The 22,719-nt window shown below is 43.1% G+C and overlaps 1 protein-coding gene across 3 annotated transcripts in view; it reads right to left on the bottom strand.

Annotated features, from left to right (window-relative positions):
• DCDC1 (doublecortin domain containing 1) overlaps positions 1 to 22,719 on the bottom strand; it is a 427,916-nt gene that overhangs the window by 49,712 nt on the left and 355,485 nt on the right. For all 3 annotated transcript variants that reach the window (XM_046637833.1, XM_046637832.1, XM_046637834.1), the window contains 6 exons: positions 16,098 to 16,279; positions 12,799 to 12,897; positions 8,662 to 8,761; positions 6,160 to 6,295; positions 4,401 to 4,560; positions 474 to 629 (listed from right to left, as the gene is read on the bottom strand). In XM_046637833.1, coding sequence (XP_046493789.1) covers positions 474 to 629; positions 4,401 to 4,560; positions 6,160 to 6,295; positions 8,662 to 8,761; positions 12,799 to 12,897; positions 16,098 to 16,279 — 833 coding nt within the window. The remainder of the gene's footprint in view (positions 1 to 473; positions 630 to 4,400; positions 4,561 to 6,159; positions 6,296 to 8,661; positions 8,762 to 12,798; positions 12,898 to 16,097; positions 16,280 to 22,719) is intronic.

Here is a 22,719-nt window from a genome sequence, read left to right as displayed (position 1 = left end):
CAAATGTTCATATGCCAAAATTGTTTAATTCATATGAGCTGCTGTAATGTTAAGCAAATGTCTAAAGACGGAATAATACAAAGTATTATAGACTCCTGTCGTTTCATTGGACATTAATCAGAAATAAATAAAATTAAAAAGGAAGAAATTGCGTTTTACTAATTTCTTAAAGAAGTCAGGCCATCTCGTGTGCTCATCCACAGATTCATTCACACACTCATTCAGCAGATAGACAGGCTCGGCTGGTGCTCAGGAGGCAAACAGGTGAGCTCGCTGTCTGCACAGAGAAGACGCCAGCGAGCAGGACTCATGGCAGCAACTGAAGCGATGAGGACCGTCCCACAGCATGTTCAGCACTTCCGTCAAAACACAAGCGAAAACGTGTGTGCTGATGCAAACTGAGCTGACAGGAACGCAGACCCTCGGGAATACTTTTGCCCCAAAATGAGCAAATCTAAGGAATCCCTTCTTACCTGTCCTCGTCCTGTGGGTGTGCATCGTCAAAGAGCTCGTCCACTTTCTCCGGAGGCCCGCCATGCTGCTCCAGGTCCCCAGAGGTGTCCTGCCAGGCGTACCTGACGACAGGACCCCGAGCCTTCCCTCGGAGATGGGCCCTCGCGTGCGCATCCCTATCAAGGGCCAGAAACAAACACAAGTCTAAGAGTTCCCACTTACCCCCACAGAATGTCTCTGCGTGTAGCTGATCCTGTCCTGAAGGAGACAGGGGGTCTGTAAATCATATTTCCATAACGGCGCTCAACACTGCAAATGCACATCCCACTAACTCATAATTTAGGTCTTTTAATACGAGGCTACACATAAAAGTCCTCGATCCCATAATAAACAGCATTTTTTGTTTATTGAGAAAAATGAGGTCATATATTATATGTGAAAAATTATAAGATTAAGACTGCCTAGTAGTTTAACAAATTTGTAACAAACATGTAATGAGAGTCCTGCTCACCCCAGAAGTGGGTCATAACTCTGTCTGGAACAGTCCAGCCTAGATTACTGGGTTTCATGAAGTTTACTCACTAGACAATGTTAAAGGAATCTTCATTAACTTAATTTTTCCTCTCAATAGAGAAATCTAGGGAGACTCAAAGAGCACTGGAACAGACATGCCAGCTTTTGAAAGAGAATAACGCACCAAAACACTGAGTAAATCGTCCTAGTCTGAATGACTGAGCCAGTCTCTTGCTTCCTACTGAGACGACGCTGTGCGCGGGAGCATAGCCGCCATACAGATCTGTACATATCATGCTCCAGGCTCGCTTGCCTTCCGTGGGATCCTGACACAACGGGAGAACTGCTGGGCTGACGGCGGGATGAATGCACAGGCAGAGCAGCCAGCCTATTTCTGTGCTCCAAATATGCGAATGTGTAAATAAAGCCTCTGGGGCCGTGATGGGCAAGGCGCGTGTGGTCACTTGATGTAACCACAAGCGGCAACATATTCCAAACTCAGGGACAATTGCTGTGTTAGCAGAGCAGACCACACACTTGTCAAACGTAACAAAAGTATTTCGTGTGGATCTCAAACTCGTGGGTAACCAGGACTGCAGCAGAAGCAGCTTCTCAAGTCAAAAATCTAGTAACAGTTAAAAAACAACAGCGCCATCTTGTGTTGAAAATAAAAAACATAGCTTTCCCACCAACTCCATTTCCTCGAGGAAAAGGGGAAAATAGTCGTTCTCAGTTTTACCATATTTAGCAGGGTGTAAACAATATTCTTCCCCCATTTCCAGATGCTTCATTTTCTAACTTGGAATTTATCTATATGCTCTTGGGCTTCCAGTGAAATGAAATACATCAAGTCAATCTCAGAACAGCCATTTTTAAGTCCATCTTACTTTATTAATTCATTCGTTTGTCCATTCGTTCACTCTTAAAACTTAAAATCATCCTTAGTTAGTCATTCATTTCTTTAACTAATATTTGCTGCACGTCCATTGTATGAGAGGCGCAGAGTTCTATGTGTCAGGGATACAGGGACAAACAAAACAAACAGGTTCTCAGGGTCGATGGAGCTTACGTTCTAGTGGGAAGAAGAGGGAACAGACAAGCAAATGAATAAACAAACAAGTTAAGTGCCATAAGTGGAACAAAACAGGATACTGTGATAGAAATTGGCAGGGGTGGGTGGGGTCTTCTTTAGCAGTGGGGTCAGAGAAGGCTCCTCCGAGAGGTGGTGTGTGAGTTGAGCCCTGGACGTGGGAAGGAGCCTGCCATGCGAGGATCTGGAGGGAGAGCATTCGGACAGACAAAAGAGCAACTACAGAACTCTGAAGCAAGAGGGTGTTGGCTCATTTGAGGAACAGAAGGACCCCGGTGTGACAGGCATGCCATGAACAAGGGGAGGGGGCCGGAGACAGGCTGGTGAGGGGCAGGGCATGCCCAGCGTGCAGGACAAGAGGAGACAGCCCCCCGGGCACCATGCCCGGAGAGGCTTTTCTTCCATCAATCATCACAGCGGGGTCAGCTGCCCCAGAGTTTCTTTTCCATTGTTCTTCTTATTGTTTTTACTAGAAATCTGCACATAGAACCCAGCCATCTAAAGGGTTCCTTCCAGATCCACGTTCTGGCCTCTTGCTCTATGGCTGTCTCGTCTTAAATCATCCCACCTCTCGATGAACATGTGCAAACCTCCTGACAAACCTACCTAAGAAAGTCCAGAGGGATCTTGCAGTGACTTTCTGATGGGAGACGCTTTGTGATGAAGTCATCACAAGTGGTCAAAGAACCAGGGACAGCTAGTCTGGAAAGGAGACAGCCCAGTGGGCTGATGACAGTGAGCTTCGAATGTTTTAGGGACTCTTACGTGGGGGAGGAATAGGACACAGTTCAAAGAAACAGATGAAATTATAGGAGGGAGATGTTCTAAATAATTATTCAACATTAGAATGGGCTGCCTTGTGAAATAGTGACCTCCCTGTCACTAGGAGTATTCAAGAAGAGATTGGATCGAAAGGGCCTGCCTGGACTGTGCAGGAAATTCTCGCATTATCCTCTGAGTGGACTCAACCACTTTTACCTCAAGGTCTCCAGGTCTTGAGAAAATCTATGAATCAGAACAACGCGGATCTTTGCTCTCAAAGATGTTCTTTCTTTTTTCTTACTTTGTGCTTAGTCTTTGTCTTAAGTGCAGCCTAGTAACTGAGAGACTGGATGATATATTCCCTCAGAAGAAGAACGAAAGGGGGTGTTGGGGAAGTCTGTGGCCAATTCTCTAACCATTGCAGAAGGCACCCAGAGGTCCAGACACTCTCTCTGGAGGAGACCTCTGGTGCCTTTCTGAGTGTCAGGGCAAGGACATCACTCATCAAAATGAGGATGTTTGGTTCCTAAAATAAAAGTTGATGTTCTTAGAATTGAGAATAGAAACAGTCTTTTAAAACAGTTTGTAACAATGATATAGAAATTAATTTTCACAGTTATTGCAATGGTAATTGACCAGCTGTTTTTGGTTTTATAATTCATTGAACCATTCCTTCATTTATTCAGTAAATAACCACTAACGTCAGTCTCCCTGCTTGTCACAGAACACACGTGACAGGGTTTTTGCCCTTGAGGAATTCCCAGGTTGGTGGTCGCTGGGGTGGGGGAACGTTGCTCTGTGGAATCACCGCCTTCGTTGATCCCAGAGATGGAGAGTCACCCCACAGACAAGGACGGCAAGGCAGACGCTCAGGCGGGCAGACGTGAAGGTGAGGCTCAGCGCCTCGACAGCCCCTCCATCGAGGCGGCTTGCAGGCGCCGAGATGGAGCTTGGAGTCCACATGGCAGGATGAGAAAGTGTGGGGTGGAGGGGGGTATGGGGCACCCATGAGGGTCAACAATGGCCTGGACCGGGCTCAGAAGGGCTTGGATTCCAGACTAGACATTTCTTCTGCAACAGGAAGCTACTGAAGAACTGCATGAACACGACCGTGTTTTAGAAAGATGTGTCCACAGAGGGAACTTTGCGGGGAATGGAAGGAGATTATGGAGACAGGGACCAATCAGAAAGCCACGTCAGAGATCAGGGTGATGACCACATATTAACACGCATCCAGCTCGAACCTGCCTTAGGGAAGAGGCTTAATGGTTCCTGAAGTCCACGTTTATGGAAACAAAACATGATGAATTCTTCATACGAATGTCTGCATTTCTAAGATCCTAGCCTTTTAAAAATAGCAACATTGTAACAAAATTACTGAAAGTAGATCATTGTGATGGTTGAACACTGCAGCTCCAGCTCTTTTCTTTTGCCAAGAAACTAATTAAATCCTAGCTCTTCACTTGACATGGTTTCACGCGCTCGGCGCAGGTTCCCTGCCTGTGCTCCGTGCTGTTGTCGAGATAATGAGCTGAGTTCAAACGGCAACCAGGTAGCTTTGCTGGCCCCACTGATTACTTACAAAATTTCACTGGAAGCATTTTCTGTTGTTAAAGCATTTTTTTGCATTTGCTTTTCCTCTGGTTCTATAATTTGCTTCTCTTCTCCAAAAATTTCCACAGGTTTACGCACAGCAAGCTTGGCTCCGGACACAATGTCACTTTGGACTTCTAAAACAAGAGCTGAGCAGAAATGCAAACATTTTTGCAAGGACATATTAGCTACGATTGCAGAGAACTAGGAATTTGAAAACACGTGCTAAAATAAAAACGCAAAAGATTTCGAGCTATTTGATACAATAGAACAAATTCTAAGAGGAATTGATAGTTTCTCTTTGAACTAATAAGTTCTGTCTCAAGTAATTCAATTTTTGTAGATTCTTTCCTCTCAAGATTTTCTTAGTCAAAAGTACTGAAAATAGATCTGTCCAAAAACACATAAGTCATTGTAAATTCTAACTATTTAAGTGGGCCACATTATTTGGATATGGGTCTCTAGATCCTTCTCTGGGGTCCCAAATTCTTCAGCAAAAGTCCCCAATGCCTCAGAGACAGGTGCAAAGCTTACCATACAGTGTTCAATATACGCAACAGGGTAAGGATTAAATTATATTAGTGATTTTTCTCTTTTGCCTTTTTGTGTCCTGGTTCCTGGGGCAGCCTCGAGGGAAGGAGGAAGACCACAAGGAGATGAGAAATGTTACAAAGGAAAAGCAGAAGCACAAAAATAGTTCTGACGTTCAAGTCCAGCATATTCCCTAAGACAACAGCCATGGCCACGTAAATCAGGATGACACTGTCACGATTTGGGATTTTTCCAAATCCTTTAGTTTCCATGTAGCATAGTAAGGCTTCAACCTCAGGGTTGACCTGGAGAAAGCCCACCATTTCTGGGCCTGAGGGGATTCGAGGCAGAAGACAGAGGAAGGCAGAAAACCAGCACTAGGCATGGTGATTCCACTCAGGCTTCACTGAGGGCATCTGAGCAGCACCAACAAAAGGCTGGGGTACTGCCCAACGCTCAGGACACTGTGACAAGTCACCCCCGAGCTGCCCTCGCCCCTCCAGTCTGAGGCCCAGCCATGTGCACCTGGAGCTGGTTTCTCGGGGGTGCCCACCACCCAGGATTGACTGAGAGCCATGCTGGGGAGCTCTCCCGCAGGGCTGCCAAGCAGGGGTCAAGGGTGTGTAGGAAGGACTGGCAGAGGTGGCTGCCCAGCCACAACCAGGCTGCAGAGGGCCAGAGAAGGCAAGGGGACACTGTGGCAGGCAGGAAGCACACCCACCCAAAGCATGGTCTGGACCAAAAGAATGGAACACCACCACCCAGCCACGGACCTCGGCCAGCAGGGCCTAGAAAGCAAGAGGATCTGCACCCCAAGTTCTTTCCTTCCATCCTAGAGAGGAACCGAAGCAGGACTCTGGACAATGGGAAACCTGCAAGTCCTCCCTAAAGGACCAGTTAAATTAACAGGTGGGACAGAACCTGAACCTGACTGGACGTTCAATGTTCTCCTTGATGGGGGTACGTGGGGCTCACAAGGAAGGCCCGATTTGTTAAAGACAAAACAAAGAAAGTGTGTTTTCTTAGCACATCCGCAGTGTAGTGTGAATTAAAATGCACAAGTCTGTTAAAGATAAAAATTAAGTCCAAAGACCTAATCAGCAAGATGCAGGGGTGAAATATGACCTGTTTAAACAAATTTGGATTTTTTAAAAAGCAGTATCATCAGGTATTTTATTTCGGCTGCATTTATTAAGGAAAATAATGCCAGTGCTTACTCTCTGTCTTACGTGTACTGCAGAAGGTTTGCATTTTAGAAACATCGGACGTCAAGTTCCTCAGGAGGATTTGCCTCTTTTGCTGGGCAGTGGACAGGTCGGGATTGATCCAGTCTTCTCCACATGAGACATACACCTGACAAAGACACGAGTGTCTGCTCCCGCACAACTGTTCCCAGCAGCATTACCTACAACAGCCCGAACTGGAAACGATGAAGTGTCTCACAGCAGGTGAAGGGTTAAACAAACCGTGGCGCGTGGAATAACCCTCATGATAAAAAGGCACAGACTACTGATAAATGCGACAACCTTGACGGACCTCGAGGGTTTGGTGCTGAACAAAGTACTTGTCCATACTGTCTTTGCAACTTACTGCGAAAATTTCAAAATAAAAATATATATTTGAAACATAATTATTTCAAAATAAAAAGTTTAAAAAAATTTGTGTACAGGAAGGAGAAGAAGGAAAGAAGGAAGGAAAGGAGGAGGGTGGGGTTGGGAGGTATAAGTCAGGGGGTGGAAACTATGCCGGAGGCCCAAGGCCGGGCTGCTGCCTGTCCTTGTGGATAAAGTGTAACTGCACAGAGCTCTGCCCACTCACTCACGCGTGGCCTGTCACTGCTTTTGTGCTGCAATGGCAGAGCCGATGCTTCAGCAGAGACCGTGCGCTCTGCAAACACTGACTACCTGACCCTTTACAGAAACAGTTTGACAACCGCTCGTGTGAACGAACTTGCAGCATCGGCACCGAAATGTTGATATGGATGTTTCTAGATGCTGAGATTATGCAGGACACTTTTTCATCTTCATTTTGCTTAAATGTATTTCTTAAATGTCTTTAAATGAATATATATTTCGTTGAAGTAAGAAAAAATAGAGGGGGATACTGAGGAAGAGTCAGTAAGAAGAAAAAGAAACAGTGCTGCCTTCTGCAGGCCACTCACTGATTAGCACACATTTTCCTACAAGAAAACGTTCTCAAAATTTCTTCTTTAAAACAACAGGTTTCGGGGCCGGCCCGGTGGCGGAGTGGTTAAGTGCACACGTTCGGCTTCGGCGGCCCGGATCCCAGGTGCAGACATGGCACCACTTGCCAAGCCATGCTGTGGTAGGCGTCCCACATATAACACAGAGGAAGATGGGCACAGATGTCAGCTGAGGGCCAGTCTTCCTCAGCAAAAAGAGGAGGATTGGCAGCAGATGTCAGCTCAGGGCTAACCTTCCTCAAAAAAAAAAAAAAAGATTTAAAAAAAAAAAAACAATAGGTTTCTTTCCTCCTATGAACACACTTAACCATCTGACTGTTCCTGCTCCAGCCTTCACGTCGGCTGCTCACAGTGACAGGTTCATTTCTAGTAAATATGCAGGATCCTGTGACAACCACTCCTGGCTCCACCCTCCCTCCTCTTGCCCTGGTGGCCTCACCTACTTACCTTTAAATTAAATTTATCTTCTGTATCACATGTTTTAATGCAATCTGCCTTAAATTCCTTCTAAAATAACTCAGTGAATAAGCACAGCGGGGAAAACAAAAATATTGAAAGCAAACAAAGACTTAGCATTCAAACCAGATCCACCAGATTCCAAGAGCTAAGAGTCTCCCTCTGCCCCTCTGCCTTGGATCCTGTCCTGGGGACACCTGCTGTCTCGCACCCTGTCCTGGGGACACCCCGCTGCCTCTGACCCTGTCCTGGGGAACCCCTGCTGCCTCTGACCCTGTCCTGGGGAACCCCTGCTGTCTCTGACCCTGTCCTAGGGACCCCCTGCTGCCTCTGACCCTGTCCTGGGGACACCCTGCTGCCTCTGACCCTGTCCTGGGGACACCCTGCTACCTCAGATCCTGTTCCAGGGCCCTCAGTGAAGACTCTCTCAAGGGGTCTTCACACCTGGAGCCTGAGTCAGTCTGGGTAACCCATGAGGCTCGGTTGTCTGCTCGGAGAAGCTCAGGCATCAATCAAGGCAGGCTTTCTTCTCAAGCCAACGCCTCAAATCCCATAATGGGAGCCAAGGCGGGGCTGCTGAAGCCCTCCATGTCTCAGCCTTCTCCAGCCACCCACACAGAGTGTGTGAAAAACTAGATCTGATTTTTTTCCCCAGAGGTGAAGCCATCATTAAGAAATCACTAAACAGCCACATTTTGCAGGCCTCAAGGAAGGAAGAGGCGCTACCTCCCTGACAGTGGGCAGCAATCGCAGGTGCTTCATAGTTCGGTCTTCCCCGGGTCCTGCCCTCATTTCTAAGGTGAGGATAAGGAGAGCAAGCGTCCCACCGGGTGGAGAGGAGCGTTAGGGGAGGTAATTCACGTCCGCCCCTGAAAATCGCGCCTCGCCCCCAGTGAGCTCTCCACACCCTGCTCTGTGCACCACTCTCTGACGGCTGCTGAGTGGGGATGATTCTGAGAGAAGATAAGAGGAAAGATGGCAAGCAGATCTTATATTTTAAAACACTTTTCTTTTGTTAGTATTCATGTACTGATACTTCTGGTTCACAGCCTGTCTTTACCAGCTGGTCTCTCTGAAGGTCTTTTAGGGCCAAGACTTCCTGCCCTTCTTCATTGAACAATCTCCGAGCCGCAGACGGTAAATGTAAGGTCTCGGTGCACCTGCAATGAGACGGAGGCTCAGCTGTGCACAGAGAGCTCCAAGCAGAGCAGGGAGAACAGAGACGGCAGGGCCCGACCAGTAACGACCAGCCCCCTGTGGGACTGTGAGGAGTCCAGGGCCAGGCCGGGAGCCTGTCAGACCCCTGTTAGTCTCGCTGTCCCTGTGCAAGCTGTGGGACTTGGGCAAATAGCGAAACTCTCTGAGCCTAAACGACTTACTTCCCAGAGTTGTTGTGAGAATTGTGGGTCGACTTTGAGAAACACCCAGCCGGGCGCCAGGCGCGATGGGGACAGGCAGACGCACCATAGTGCTGCTCTCCCCTCACTGCGCCCCCACTCCCCATCTGTGGGCCTTGGCCCCTCTCTTCCTGCTGCATGAACCACCTTCCCCAGCTTCTTCTGTGGAAGTTCTACTCTCTCTCCAAAGTCACATCCATCACCAAGCAGCTCCTCACCTCCTTTCTCCAGAAGGGATCTTTATAGCCCTTTAAGTCCCTTTGAAAGAGGAATTTTTGCCCCGTTAGACATTAAACAGTGATCCTTTTTTCCCCAAATGAGCAGTGGGCCAGCCCTTTGGATATCAAGATGAATGATGCCATCCCCCTGTCCCCTGAGGAGCTCCCTCTCCAGTCGGGGGGAGAGGCAGGGCTGTGACTGGAGTGTCACATGAAGTAGTGGGAGCTGTGAGAGGCACCCGGCCAGGGTCCTGTGAGAACACAGAGGAAAAATAATGACTTCCTCCAGAGAAGACTTATCTAAGGAAGTCACATCTCCACTGGGCCTTGATGGATGAATAGGAGTTCACCAAGAAGAGTTAGGACCTAGAGAAGTTTTGTGTGGCTGGAGCTGAGTGTATGGACAGGAGGAGGAGCCAAATGAAGCTGGAAAAGAAGCCAGGAGCCAACTGAAGGCACTTAGGATGTTAGACTAAAAAACTTGGCCTCCATCCCATAAGCAGCAGGAGTCATTGAAGGCATTAGACCACAGGTGTGGTGTTACAAGATCTGCCTTTTAGAAAGTCAGCTGTCAGAAAAGTGGGAGAGGGACTGAAGGCGGGAGAGGCTGGCATCTATCTAGCCAGTTAGGGTAGAGATGAAGAGGTGGAATTGTGGAGAAAGGAAGCAGAGCTAGGGGAGGTGACGGAGCGTTTCCTGAAGAACGCCGTTGAGATGACCCTGCCATTGGAAGAAGACGAGAGAAAGATGCTTGCTCGGTATACTTTACATGAGAATCTACTGTCTATGGAAAATGAATCAGAAGTGACTGTGCTCGTCACGAAGACTCAGCTGGTGAAGAAGATCTCTCTGCTTTACTTTTTTAGATGAGATAAAGCAACTGAGCAGCTAATTCCTCCCTCCGTCTCTCCGAGGGGTCTTAGGAGGAAATAAGCCAGCGGGAACTAAATCTCCGCTTCTTGTGCCACGGCTCGGGCAGCTCACAGGCCAGTGAGGCCTGGGCCGTGCTTCTCATCCTCAGGAGTTCGTGGGATGGGGTGGGAGGGAGCTGCCAGAGGACTGAGCCCCAGTCACAAGACCCGCCTGATTCTCCTTGGGTGCTGCCCAAGACCTCACCCAATTCCTTCTACTTTCCCCAAATCAACACCTTTACAGTCCAAGCAGTTGCAGCAGGACCTAAAAGGAGTCACCGTCATCGTATCCGCCCCCATGTGGATTTTCCTGGGAGTGTCCGGCCCTCGGGAGTGTCCAGTTTTAGGACAACATGCAGGAGCACAGAAGGAGTGGCTGGTTGGTGAACGTTTCTTCCTTCCTTTTTAGAAACTCTAGTTTTAATAGGGCCGAATTCGACTGGGCCATGAAGGCGGGCTGGAGAGGATGGGGGTAAGCTGTTTCCTCTGCATTAACTCCTCTAACTAGCTCATGTGCCGGCCCATGTAAGTGCGGAGAGGAGAGAAAGAACCGGCTCTGAGGTCCTAATAAGGCGTGTGGAGCCTGAGTGGGATTGCCTGGGTTCACACGCCAGCCCTCTCGTGGACTGGCTGCATGACCTTGCAGAAGGTACTTAACTTCTCTGAGCCTCATCTGCCCCGTCGGTAAAAGACGGACACAGCGGTGCTTATCTTACAGCCTATCTGACAAATTAAACGTGTGCACACCTGCGGAGCGCCTGGCGCAGAGTCAGCCACACATTACTGAAACGGGCCCAGCACTGCAAGCACTTCGGGTCTACCCCTCATCAAATTCTCATGCCATTTCTGAGAGGCCCATTGTGCTGAGGAGGAAGCTGAGCCTGGAGGTTAAGTTCCTTGCCCAGGTCACGTGACTAGTAAGCAGCAGAGCTGAAAGTCAAAGCGGAACCTCTCTGGATCTTTTGCTCCACCACACAGCCTCCTGAGAGGCATCATCAGTCACGAGATCCTACATCCACAAAGGGAGGAGCCCGAGGTGGAGGTGCTCAGAGGCCAGTTCAGGGTTTCTCCGTTACGTGGAGCCAAAGGGCCTCGAAATAAAGTCCCGTGACTCATGCCAGGAGTCGGGAAGGGTACCACGGGGCCTGCGTGGATTTACAGAGTCCAGAAGAGCAGGGTGGTATCTCTGACACTGCTTTCTCAGGACAGCAGTGAAGGAGGAGCACCAGGTGGAGCTGGCTCCCGGAGGGCTGCACGTCCACAAGACCCAGGATGCGCTGAGAGGGGGCAGGAGCTGTCTCCTGGCCGGCAGACGCCTACAGCTCTGCTGTCCTGGAGCCTTCCCTCTCCACTCACTCACCAGGTCGTCCCTCCCAGGAGCCCCACCACATTCTTCCAGTTATTTCAAAACAGTAACAAAACCTGCAAGAAGCTATGGGTACCTGCTGGCTTGTCTTTGTATCTACCTTCTTCTTCTTTATATCTCTTTATTTTTGCATCTCTCTCATTTTCTCTCCTCTGCATGTGGCCTTGCCTGACAGCTGCCCCTCACAAGGTTCTCTCTCCTCGCTGGTTATTTATAAAATGATCCCTTGATCATTTTCACTTATGTACAATCAAGTACTGCCCTGTGTGGCTGTCTGACTGCTTCAGTAAGCAAACTGTCTTCCCAATAAGCTAGCAGTTTCCCAACAGCAAGGACTGTCTCGTCTTTTTTAAAAAAAATCTCCTGCAGAACATCCAACACTGGTTGATGCTCATGATATGAACACAACAGACACTGAAAAGAATCGAATTCCTACTTGCCTTCCTCTTAGCTCTCCATGCAACTCTCCTGTTTCACAAGGAGGAAAACGAGACTCAGAGAAGGGTGGCGCTTTGCCAAGTTTTCCAGCTCGTTAATGGCAAACCTGAGCTTAAATCAAATCCAGTGGTCTTTCCACTCCACGCTGCCTGCAACTTTGGGTATCAACAGAAGCATTCTATACCTGATATTTTTAAACGGGGCTTACTTTGCTGTTAGATCTGCCTTTGGCTTTGTAGATGGAAGGATCAACATCAATAAAAAAATGACCCTCAAAACTATTTGGTATGAATTATCAAATAACTAGAGGATAGCATAATTTCCCTTAAATTCTGTAAGACTGCCCCCTCATATTCAACAAGACATATTTTGCAAAAATATTTATACTAGGTGCACTGGCTTTGAACAGTTATCAAATTCTATGGAAATAATTTTTGTTTGGGTAGGAAAATACTGATCTAAAGAAAATTTACGACATATTTCACAAATAAGATAGAGGTCAGTGACATTTAAAAATTGGTTTAAAGTAGATAACTATCCTACCCTCAATTTAAAGAAATATAAACCAAAGAAAACTATTGCAAAATTGTGAAATATGTTTTTAAAAATGGCACTAATTTGTATTTACACAGTTGGTAGTTCAGAAGCTAGGGGAAATTGCCTTGAAATTTGGGGGAAAAATGTATTAATTAGCATTGGTTTCATGGACTCACACAGTTGACATATTTCACAGATTAAAAACTCAAGAATCATTACATAGCAACTGTTTTCTTATGTAGGTAAATATATATTTTGTGTTGTGCGTAATACACATCATTCGGCCACGTGAATGGAAAATGCATCTGCATTAGGATAGTAGGTACTTACCTCTCCAAAAATTGGTGAAATTCAGTCTGGTGTGTTTCTGTTTCAGAATATTTAGTGACATAGCTTTTCACATTCTCCTTCCTTTCGACGTCAACCTTTCTGAAACAAATGATCCAAGATTTGATTGACATGTCAGTATACATTGTCAATTATCTTTCAACTTCTTTAAATGTGTGAAAAAATTATGAGGTTTTAATGTATCATGATTTGCCCTAAAATAATCTGCCTTTCTCTAAAATATAGGCTTTCAAAAACTATCATAATTAAATATTAAACTTCATAAAAATTTATTCTATGAGTAATTTACATAAGAAAATAAATTTTCAATATTTTAATCCTCTTCTATGAATGCTGAGCACTCTGAGAGGTGAATTTATCAACTTTGAAGAAAATGCAGATTACATTCATTTTTCCTGTGAAGTTTTATTCATATATTGTTCATATTCATATGTTTACTCATATATTATTCATATATTGTTTAGGTTGTCAATCAAAACCTAAAAATTTTTAAACTGAGAAATAAACAATGATCATAAAAAAGGATGTTTAACTGGAATATATATCTCTTCACATTTTCAAGTTAGAAAACTATTCTGTGTATTTGTAGAATCTCTATATTTTATTAAACGAAAGAAATACTATTCAAATATAGTTGTTCATTCATTCATTCAAAATGATCCTCAGATAGAGTTCATTCATTCATTCAGTCATTCAGTGAACGCTGATTTAGGGCCTGTTGTTGGCCCTAAATCACATGGTGAAAAAGTGACCTAGCACTCGATTAACCAGGACACACTGTCCGCGACACTCCACAGCAGACAGCGCAGATGTGGAGAACAGCACACCACCCCTGCTCTCTGGCTCCTGGATGGAGACAGAAGCAGACAGCCAAAGGCAGAGTGGTGGGCTGTGGTGATGGGAAGCCCACGGCGTTCAGAGCACGTGAGGACACAGAAACCAGAGCCAACTTGGGAGTGGGGAGCTCAGAGTCACAGCTAGAACAAAAGGCCAAACTCCTCCTCGAAAGACCTTTATCATCGAGGCAGAGAGGAGGTGTTGGGAGTGGAGGGGGTGTAACAGTGGGAACCGGGCAAGCGTTGGTAAGAGATGGAGCTAGAGAAATGCGCAGGGACAGGTTATCAGGGCCTTAAAGCTATATGAGGAGCTTGAGTGAGTCCAGGCATCATAGCTCACTAACAACTTACTCGTTGAAATTATCTACCATCTAAAGTTCATTTTAGAGCTTCAAATTGAGCCTTTCCCCTTACAATTCCTTAAAGTATCACTTATAAAATTTTCTTTAACTTATGGTTCTGAGAGGTGAAATTCACCAGTGACACAAGAAACCACAGAGGTCTTAACTTATATGAGTTTGACAACCATTATCAAGACTAATTGACAGGATCTCATTACCCACTAAGATAATGATCAACTAAGTAATGATCAAATGCTGTTTGATCTTCGCTGGCTTTGTGGATGGAGGAACCAACAACAACAGCGGCTCCTCAGAGCTGCCTGGAATGAATTATTCACTAACTCAAGGACAGCATGCTACCAGAGCAGGACTCGGTTAAAATGGGTGTGTATTTTATCAGTGTAGCCTGATTTTGCTTGTAAAGACACTAACAGCACAACCATCTTTCTTCTTACAAATAAGTTTCAGGTTAATGCAGGTAATGCACCCCGTATGCCATTAGCATTTATTTCTTCTGGAAGAGGAACTATTTAACTTCGACATGTTAAAATAGCACAGCCGCGCTTCCACCTTGCAGGACTCTGCGATGCCCTTCCTGTCGACGACAAAGTGAACAGTGCCCTGTGGAGCTGGGCGACAGCCGCCCCGTGATGTCAGCCAGAATTCCTTCCATTTGAACCTTCTGCTACGACTGCTTACTTATATCTCAGGGGGGAAAATGCTACTGATCCTGTAGAAAACTTTCTGAATCAGCCAAGAAAAATTAAACTACATTTAGTAGAGTTTTAGCATCCAGGGTCTGCCAGTGTATTTTAATTATTTGGGCACAGTTAACCGATGTAGTGAACAAAGTGAGTATCTCATTAACCAGGACACACTACTCCACGAACACAGACAGCGGAGAGTTTCACAGACCGTCTGCTAAAATAGCTGTGCAAATTAACAAAGCTCTCAGATTACGTCTGGATTACCTGATCGAACCATGCATTTAAAAACATTAATGTGAAAAGATAAAATCTGTACATAATTTGGAGCCACAAAGATATAGAACAAGAAAAAATAAATGTAGGAAGGGACAGAAATTATTTGTTAACTTTGGATGTTAAAAAAAAGTCATATTCCACTTTAAGGGCATCACCCTCACATTTTACATGTAGCAAAATGAGCTAATTAGAAAATGTATGCGTCAAAGATTTCAATTTCAGGCTTGACTTTACTTTGAAGATTAACTTTTTACTTTGTCATCTTTACAGGCAGTTCAGTGGACAGCCGATCTGCATGTTACTCATTGCTCAGCGATGTATGAAGTATATTTAATCAATGTGAAGAAAGCAATATTAAACTATTATCAGCAGCCTCAAATATTCTAAACATCTCCAAAGAAAGGTCAAGAGGTCATATCGCTGCTAATAATATGAGAAACAACATGTTTAACTCATTCTGTACATCAGAGCTCTGCACTGATCTATGATTCCTCTTGTCATAAAATGCAATGAAAACACAGCAGGCGATTTTTCTCCAAAGTTGGAGAAATACTGGCTGCTTGGGAAGATTTTATCCCAATCTCATAACATAAGCTAAAGTGCAGACTGATGTTTTTCTAGGATAAGCTTTTAAAGTGTGATTTCAAGCCAAGGAAATAAATTATATAAAGTTATATTTTGAGAACTACATTTATCTGTTAAATATGCCAAAGATCTCAATGTAAATAATTGTGTATAATAATGATTTCAATAAGGCATTACAAAATTACATTTAAGAAGCAATTTGTGAGGTCAGCTATATCAAAATGCATTAATAAAATTCAAACAAAATGCTAATTCAAAATAGACACCGATCATAAAACTTTTTTTAATCAGAACTACTCATTTCTGACTCATTATTTTTCCCACGCCTACACTAAATCAGTACAATTCAAATTAAGTTCCTGACATAGAGACTAAATGAAGCTTAGTATCTATTTCATGTCCAAATATTAACATGGGAGCCCTTTTTAAAAAAATAAACACAGAATTCTCCCAGAAAAAATCCGTAATCAAGAAGAGAGAAATCTGTAGAAACTAGAGAGTGTGTTTAACGAGAAACATGACCAAGTCGTTCTTACTGCGTTTTCCGCCCAGGCGAGATGTCTGGACCGGTTATAGTAAGGGCTCTGTTTTTATTCTTGTCTCCATTCCGCACAACTCGGAGTCTCACAGGGGCGCACGGCTCCAGGGTCTTACAAACAGGTTTCTTCAGGGGAGGGCTGTTTGGAACAAGCAGTCCTTCTATTGGCCAATCAAACTCCTTCAGGAAGAAATGGCAAAAAAATTGATCATAAATAAGTAAGAAGAGTCATTTCTAGATATAAAAAATATGTGACACACTGCTTATCCCTTTCACCTTTCATTCATTCATCGAACATGTTATGGGTGCCTAAGATGTTCCAGACAATTCTAATTAATGTTTTATTTGAATAAAGAGGACAGATAGTAATTTTTTAAATGTATGTAGAACTTGTGTTGTTTTACAACATGGAGGATTTATTCCCTTTCAGAGAAACATTACTCTATAAAAATAGAGCTGGATGCACTTGGAATGTTTTTTGCTCATGAGTGAAATATCTTTAATCAACATGAAGAAAAGAACAATGTGTGAAAAGTGGTTTTACAACATGAAATAGCATTCTCTTAAGTTAAACCTCTTTGGCAGAGAAGAATATATTCGGGGAACATTCCGAAAAACCAAGTGAGATGATAAAGCTTAAACAAATTTCCGACGTTTCAGAATTCAGTTACTTTATATCCATTCATTTATTTATTAATTCATGAATTATTCAAATATTTATTAATTGTTTACTATACTCCAGGCACAGTGCTAGACGCTGGAAATAAAACTATGAACAAGACAGGATACTCTTCCTCAAGGAATTTCTAGCGAGTCCTCAGAAACTTACCTGGAAATAAACTGGCAATTACAATAGCATAATAGCGACAGGGTACGAGGTGTGATGGGAGCACAGAAGAAGAGAAACTAACTCAGAAATGCCATGTAACAGACCTGCAGTTGGAGTAGCAACTGACGTAAGGGGAGCGTAACAGGATGGGGCGGAGTATGTATCAGACTTGAGGATTGTCCGAACATGACATCTAGAGGATAAAGGAGGCAAGGATGGCTCCCAGGTTTGTAGCCTGGGCAACTGAGTGGATGGCACCGCCGTTCACAGAAGCGGGCACTTGTGGAAGAAGAGTAAGTGAGGGGAGGGGTGGTCAGAGATGACGCTGTGAGGCAAGATCCGAGTTCTGTCTTTTTTTCTCTATCTGCACAAACACTTGTCCTGGCAGCAATTAATCCCACATTAATCTGCAGTAACCGTCCTGTAAAATATCACAATTCCATGTAACTGGGGTCTGTTTCTGTGTGTTCTGGTCTCTTCAATTTGTCAACCTCTCCGTCCCCGTACAGGACTCCAATGCCTTGTGTATATCTGGTAAGTCTCGGTGTTGGGTAGGGCAAGTTCCTCCACCTTGTTATTCTTCTCTGGAAACTGGCTCTTGTTGGCCTTTTGCTGTGTCATATACATTTAAGGGTCAACTGGGTTAGTATTTTAAAAGTCTGCTTGGGATATAAATACTCTGTAGCAAGTTAAGTAATTTCCTATCAATCCCATTTTGTTAAGATATTTTTTCCTGAATGTGTGTTGAATCACGTATAGCTCTTTTTCCTGCATTTGTTGAGATGTGCTCATATGATTATTTATCATTTCATCAGCTATATGTTAATTACATTAATTGATTTTTAAAAATTTTAAACTAATTTTGTATTCCAGGTCAATCCAAATTGGTCAGAATGTATTACCTTTTTTTATAGATTGCTGAATTGAATTTACCTAATGTTTTCCTTAGGATTTGTATATGTCTCTTCATCAATGAAATTAACGTGTAATTTTCTTAGATTATCCTTGACAGCATTTGTATCGAGTTTATCCCAGCCTCATGAAGTGAGTTGGGAAGTGTTGCTTGTTTTGTAATAATCTGAAATATTTATTTCTTACATGTTTGGTAGAATTTGCCAGTGAAACTCTTTGATCAAGGTGTCTTTTTGTGGGGAGATTTTAACTACTGCTTCTATTTCTTCTCTGATTATTTGACTATTCAGGCTTTCCATTTTTTCTTGATTCCATTCCGTTAAATTACATTTGTCCAGGAATTTGACCATTTTATTTGTTTAAGTTATAATATGTGTTAGTGTTCTGTTACTTACAATATCCTTTTATTATTTTTCTTAATCTCTCAGCATCTATACTTATATATTTCTTTTATTCCTAATATTATTTACCTTTACTCTTTTCTTGTTAATCAGTTTGGCCAGGTAAATCCATTTTATCAATATTTTAAACGAATCAGTTTTTAGGCCTGGCCCCACGGCCGAGTGGTTAAGTTTGCACACTCCGCTTCGGCGGCCTGTGGTTTCACTGGTTCGGATCCTGGGCTGGGACTTAGCACCCTTCATCAAGCCACGCTCAGGCGGCGTCCCTCACAGAGGAACTAGAAGGACCTACAACTAGGATGCACAACTGTGTGGTGGGGCTTTGGGGAGAAAAAGAGGAAGATTGGCAACAGACGTCAGCTCAGGGCCAGTCTTTAAAGGAAGAAAAAATATATACACATATAAAAGAACCAATTTTTGATGATGTTGACTCTGTTTTATGTGTATCATGTATTGTATCGATTTCTCCTCTAATTTACCATTTTTTTCCCTCCAATTCTTTGAGTTCATTCTGCTGTTATTTTCCTAACTTCTCAGGTTGGCTGCCTATTAATTTTTAGCCTCTCTCCTTTTTCAATATGAGTGTCTAAGGTCAGAAATTTCCCTCAACTGCACTTTAGCTGCATCTCACACATTTTTATTTGGTTCTAAATATTTCTTTTTAAAATTTTCATTATGATTTCTTCATTGTCCTATGGGTTATCTTTTTAAACATCTTTTAAAATTTCCCAGGATAGGGCCTCTACACGTGCTGGTATGTAGACCAATAAGACCAAGACACGTGGCCTTTAGTTTACGGAAGGGGAACATTATTTAAAAGCTAGTACAACAAGTAATAATTCACTACCTTATATTCCCTTGAAACATTGTTAGAATCTTGCAATTATACAAACAATCACAAAGTTCAGGAAAATGTGCTTTAAATAAATTGAAACATTATCTGGAAGTTGTGAAGATTAAATATTCTGAAATGGCATCTAATCATAATGCTCTCATTTGTTTTTTGAAATGAGTAAATAACATTAATTGCATTTAATTAGGAGAAAAGCAGTATAAATAAATGTTTAAAAATATGAGTAGAGTGTTTTTCAGTCTAATGTGTTTTCCTTTATTTTTTAATATAATATTTTGCTTTGTAAATGTGTTCATAACAGTGACATACAATCAGGCTAACTTACCACACTTATAAATAAGTGAAATCTCAAGTAATGAAGTTTTATTAAATCCTTGACCTTCACTGAGAACCTCTCTGGAATTTCAATTATAAAGGGCAGACTACAAGGTGTGTATCTGGATATGTGCCCATTATTAGAAATAGAGCAACACGGCGTCACTTTTTCTCACTACTCTTACTGAGAAGAGATACCAAAGCTTAGCACAAACTCATTGTCTGTCTTCACTGGAAACTCTCCTATTGTACAAAGGGTTTATTAACATGAGGGTGACGGAGCAGTGAAACTGCCTAACTTCTTCAGGAAGTGAGTTTGGGATTGATCTGTAACTCATTAAGCATTTCAGAGCAAATCAACATTTGCACTAGTTTTAGATATAAATGATCATGAAGTAGGAGGGGGAGAAACAGAGAATAGTCTTCTCATTACAAAGTTACTGTCACATTGAAGTCTTGGTGTAAAATAGCTGATGTTTCCCCCTTTCTGGCTTTCTGAACCAGGGAAGGAAAGGCAAGAGAAACGGGATTCTCCCTTGAGCTTAGTCTGTGAGAACTGCCAGCTCATAGTCAGGATGTGGAACTAAGATTTTTTCCATATCCCAGGCATGCTAGAATTCTGATGAACTTGTCTGAAATGTGCTGTCTTAGCTCCTAGCTATTTTTAGATCCTTTCACTCCCAAAACTTGTCCCATGACACATGGTAACCACTGCAGACGTGGCTTTGGCACCCCTGGAGCATTGCTGGCTTCAGATGGCTTCCTTCGCTTTCCAGTTAGATGATGGAAGCCCAAGGGTCTTCTTTTTTTAATACGAAACATCACAGAAACCCAACCAAAGAGATGAAGAATTATCATGGGTTTCAAAACTTTCCAGATGTATGAGCAATCCTCGGCAGCTCTTCCTTTAAGGGACTTTAAATCTTGTTCTAATGTTTCAGGCACTTTCGCTTTCTCCTTCACAGAACAGAGAAATATGGCATCAGGATAATCAAGGACAAAAGACACTTGGATTAAACTGGCTGGAGAGCCGTTTCCTCCCCGCCACTCCCCCCGCTGGGAATTTGGGTTCCCTTTGTCTCTTTGCTTCTTCTCTCTGTGCTGGGGCTCCACCACAGCCCAGTCAGTCAGGAGACCTCTGAGGGGTCTGGTTCCTGACGCTGCTAATCCTGCTCTCCTTTTCCTCCCCTCTCTCTAACTCAGTGATCTCAATTTCTTAGTCAAATTTGCCCTCCTGCATCAATGTGTTATTAATAAACTAACAGACGTTTCCGTTTCCTCTCTTGGGCTTTCCTACAACTCCTTTTCTTCCCTTTATATTGACAGCTAATTATCATCATTTCTTAACAGATTCATAAAATGTTCACTTTTAACTTTCTTTTGTTTAACATGGGCCCCTCCAAATAGATATATTTTCACTCAGTAATTTAGAAATTTTAAAATCACTATCCAGTGGCTCATTCCAAAATCTTAAGTCTCTTCAGACTCACTTTTTGCACTGATTTCATCCTTGACTATGAAAATCCATTGCTCTTTACCTTTAAGCATTTACAATGACCACTTTTCAACTTACAACTTTTCTCCCAAGGGGTAAGAAAATAACTTGAGTTCCTAGAAATTATTCCAGTGAACTTAGTCACAGGATAAACCAAAATAATTCATTCATCTTTTGTTTTTAGGTTTTAACATATTTTTAAAATACTGATATCCTAAGACATATGAAATGCTATTTGCTCATAAAACATAGTATCAATTGCCCTTTCGGATGAATAATATTTTAAAGTGAGAACAGCACGAAATCAGTTCTCAGAGCAGCTGTCACCACTGAGAGGTAAACAGCTTGTTTTAACATAGTCTGGGCCACCCCAAAATAATTCCCATTGTCCGTATTTCCCTAAACCTTCCCTTGGTCATCAGTCTATTTTGAAAGGTTCTTGTCAAGGAATTAGCGGAATTTGAGTCTCACTCAGGATAGAGTTTCTTAGACGGTTTTCCTAGACTCGATATTTTGACAATTTTTAGGTCCTATCCTGCAGTCGGCCTGGTTAACCTTGCTCAGGCTGGCCGCGTGACTGAAAGCTGCTTCAACAATGGCCTTGGTTTCTGGGCACCAGACTTTCCCTGTGAGTTTCCTCTTCCTCCTTTGCTGTCCTTCTTCAAGTCTGCCTCCCTCTCTTCTGGTTCCTTCCTTTTAGACACACAGCCTATACCTCTTAAACTGTGAGCTCCATGAAGGCGGGGATGATGTCTACCTCTGTCCTTGCTCTGTCTGCATTGCCTAAATATACAATAAATAATGGTTAGATAAGTAGCGAGGCTGGAAGATTAGATCTGGAATGAAGTTAGTAGAGACACTTACAGGGACAGAGTGTTCTGAATCCTACAACCATGAATGTCACACTTTCTAATCGCAGTTTGTTTATATGGAAAGTCTTTCCAAGCAAAATGTTAATTGCATTTAACTATATACTGATAAAACCATCTTTTTGTGTAAAAAATTAATTATGTGGACATGGGACTGGAGAAAGATATGGTTGCATCAGAGAAGATGGATCGAGACCTTCGTGAAATAGAGAGCTCTCAATTAATTTAAATGAGAACTATCAGAGCTCCCTGATTGCTAATGATTTTCTTCTCTTCCTCAAACATTTCAAGAAAAAGCAGGACCCTCAGGCTGAGTCATTTTGAGATGTATGGTCAATTTGTCTCACTTTAGCTAACTTAGTGCCTTATTCCTTTCCCTTCAGCTTACAAGTGAGGGCCAGACTTTTGTTGGAGTAGAGAGACTTCTGTTTCACTCCACCCAAAAGCTGCAGTTCTGTTTGAATGGCTGGAGAACCTGGATAGTCCATTTTCAGTCCTAAGATCTTTTAGTTGTCAAATCCCAGACTATTAGAAAAATATTATTTTTTTAAGGTAAATGTTAAAAGGAACCTGGTTAACTTAGGTTTCCTAATGAAACTACCATTCACTGCTTAATTCAATTAATTAACTGAATAACTTTACTTGTATATGAGGTTAAAAATGTAAGCACAATATCTGTGAAATTTGCAATAATCATAATTTTCTCTCTGTCCCAATATAAGAAAGTACACTTCCTTATGAGACATCCCTGTCTACCCCCCGTCAGATTAGGTGGGTAGGAAACTTGATATTCTAGTTAGAGCTGTCCCAGTTTCTTCCAATTTGGGAAAGCCTTTGTTTATTTTTTAGCTCTGTGCTTTTGGATACATATTCAATCAAACTGAAGGCTCACACTTCTTAACAGAACTGCTCCTGGATACACTCCTTCTCTTCCTGTCCCCAACAT

Source organism: Equus quagga, chromosome 14, assembly GCF_021613505.1.
Source record: "Equus quagga isolate Etosha38 chromosome 14, UCLA_HA_Equagga_1.0, whole genome shotgun sequence".
In the NCBI taxonomy this organism is placed as follows: Eukaryota; Metazoa; Chordata; class Mammalia; order Perissodactyla; family Equidae; genus Equus; species Equus quagga.
Note: the sequence above shows the minus strand (reverse complement) of the source record. Positions and strands in the feature narration are given on the sequence as shown.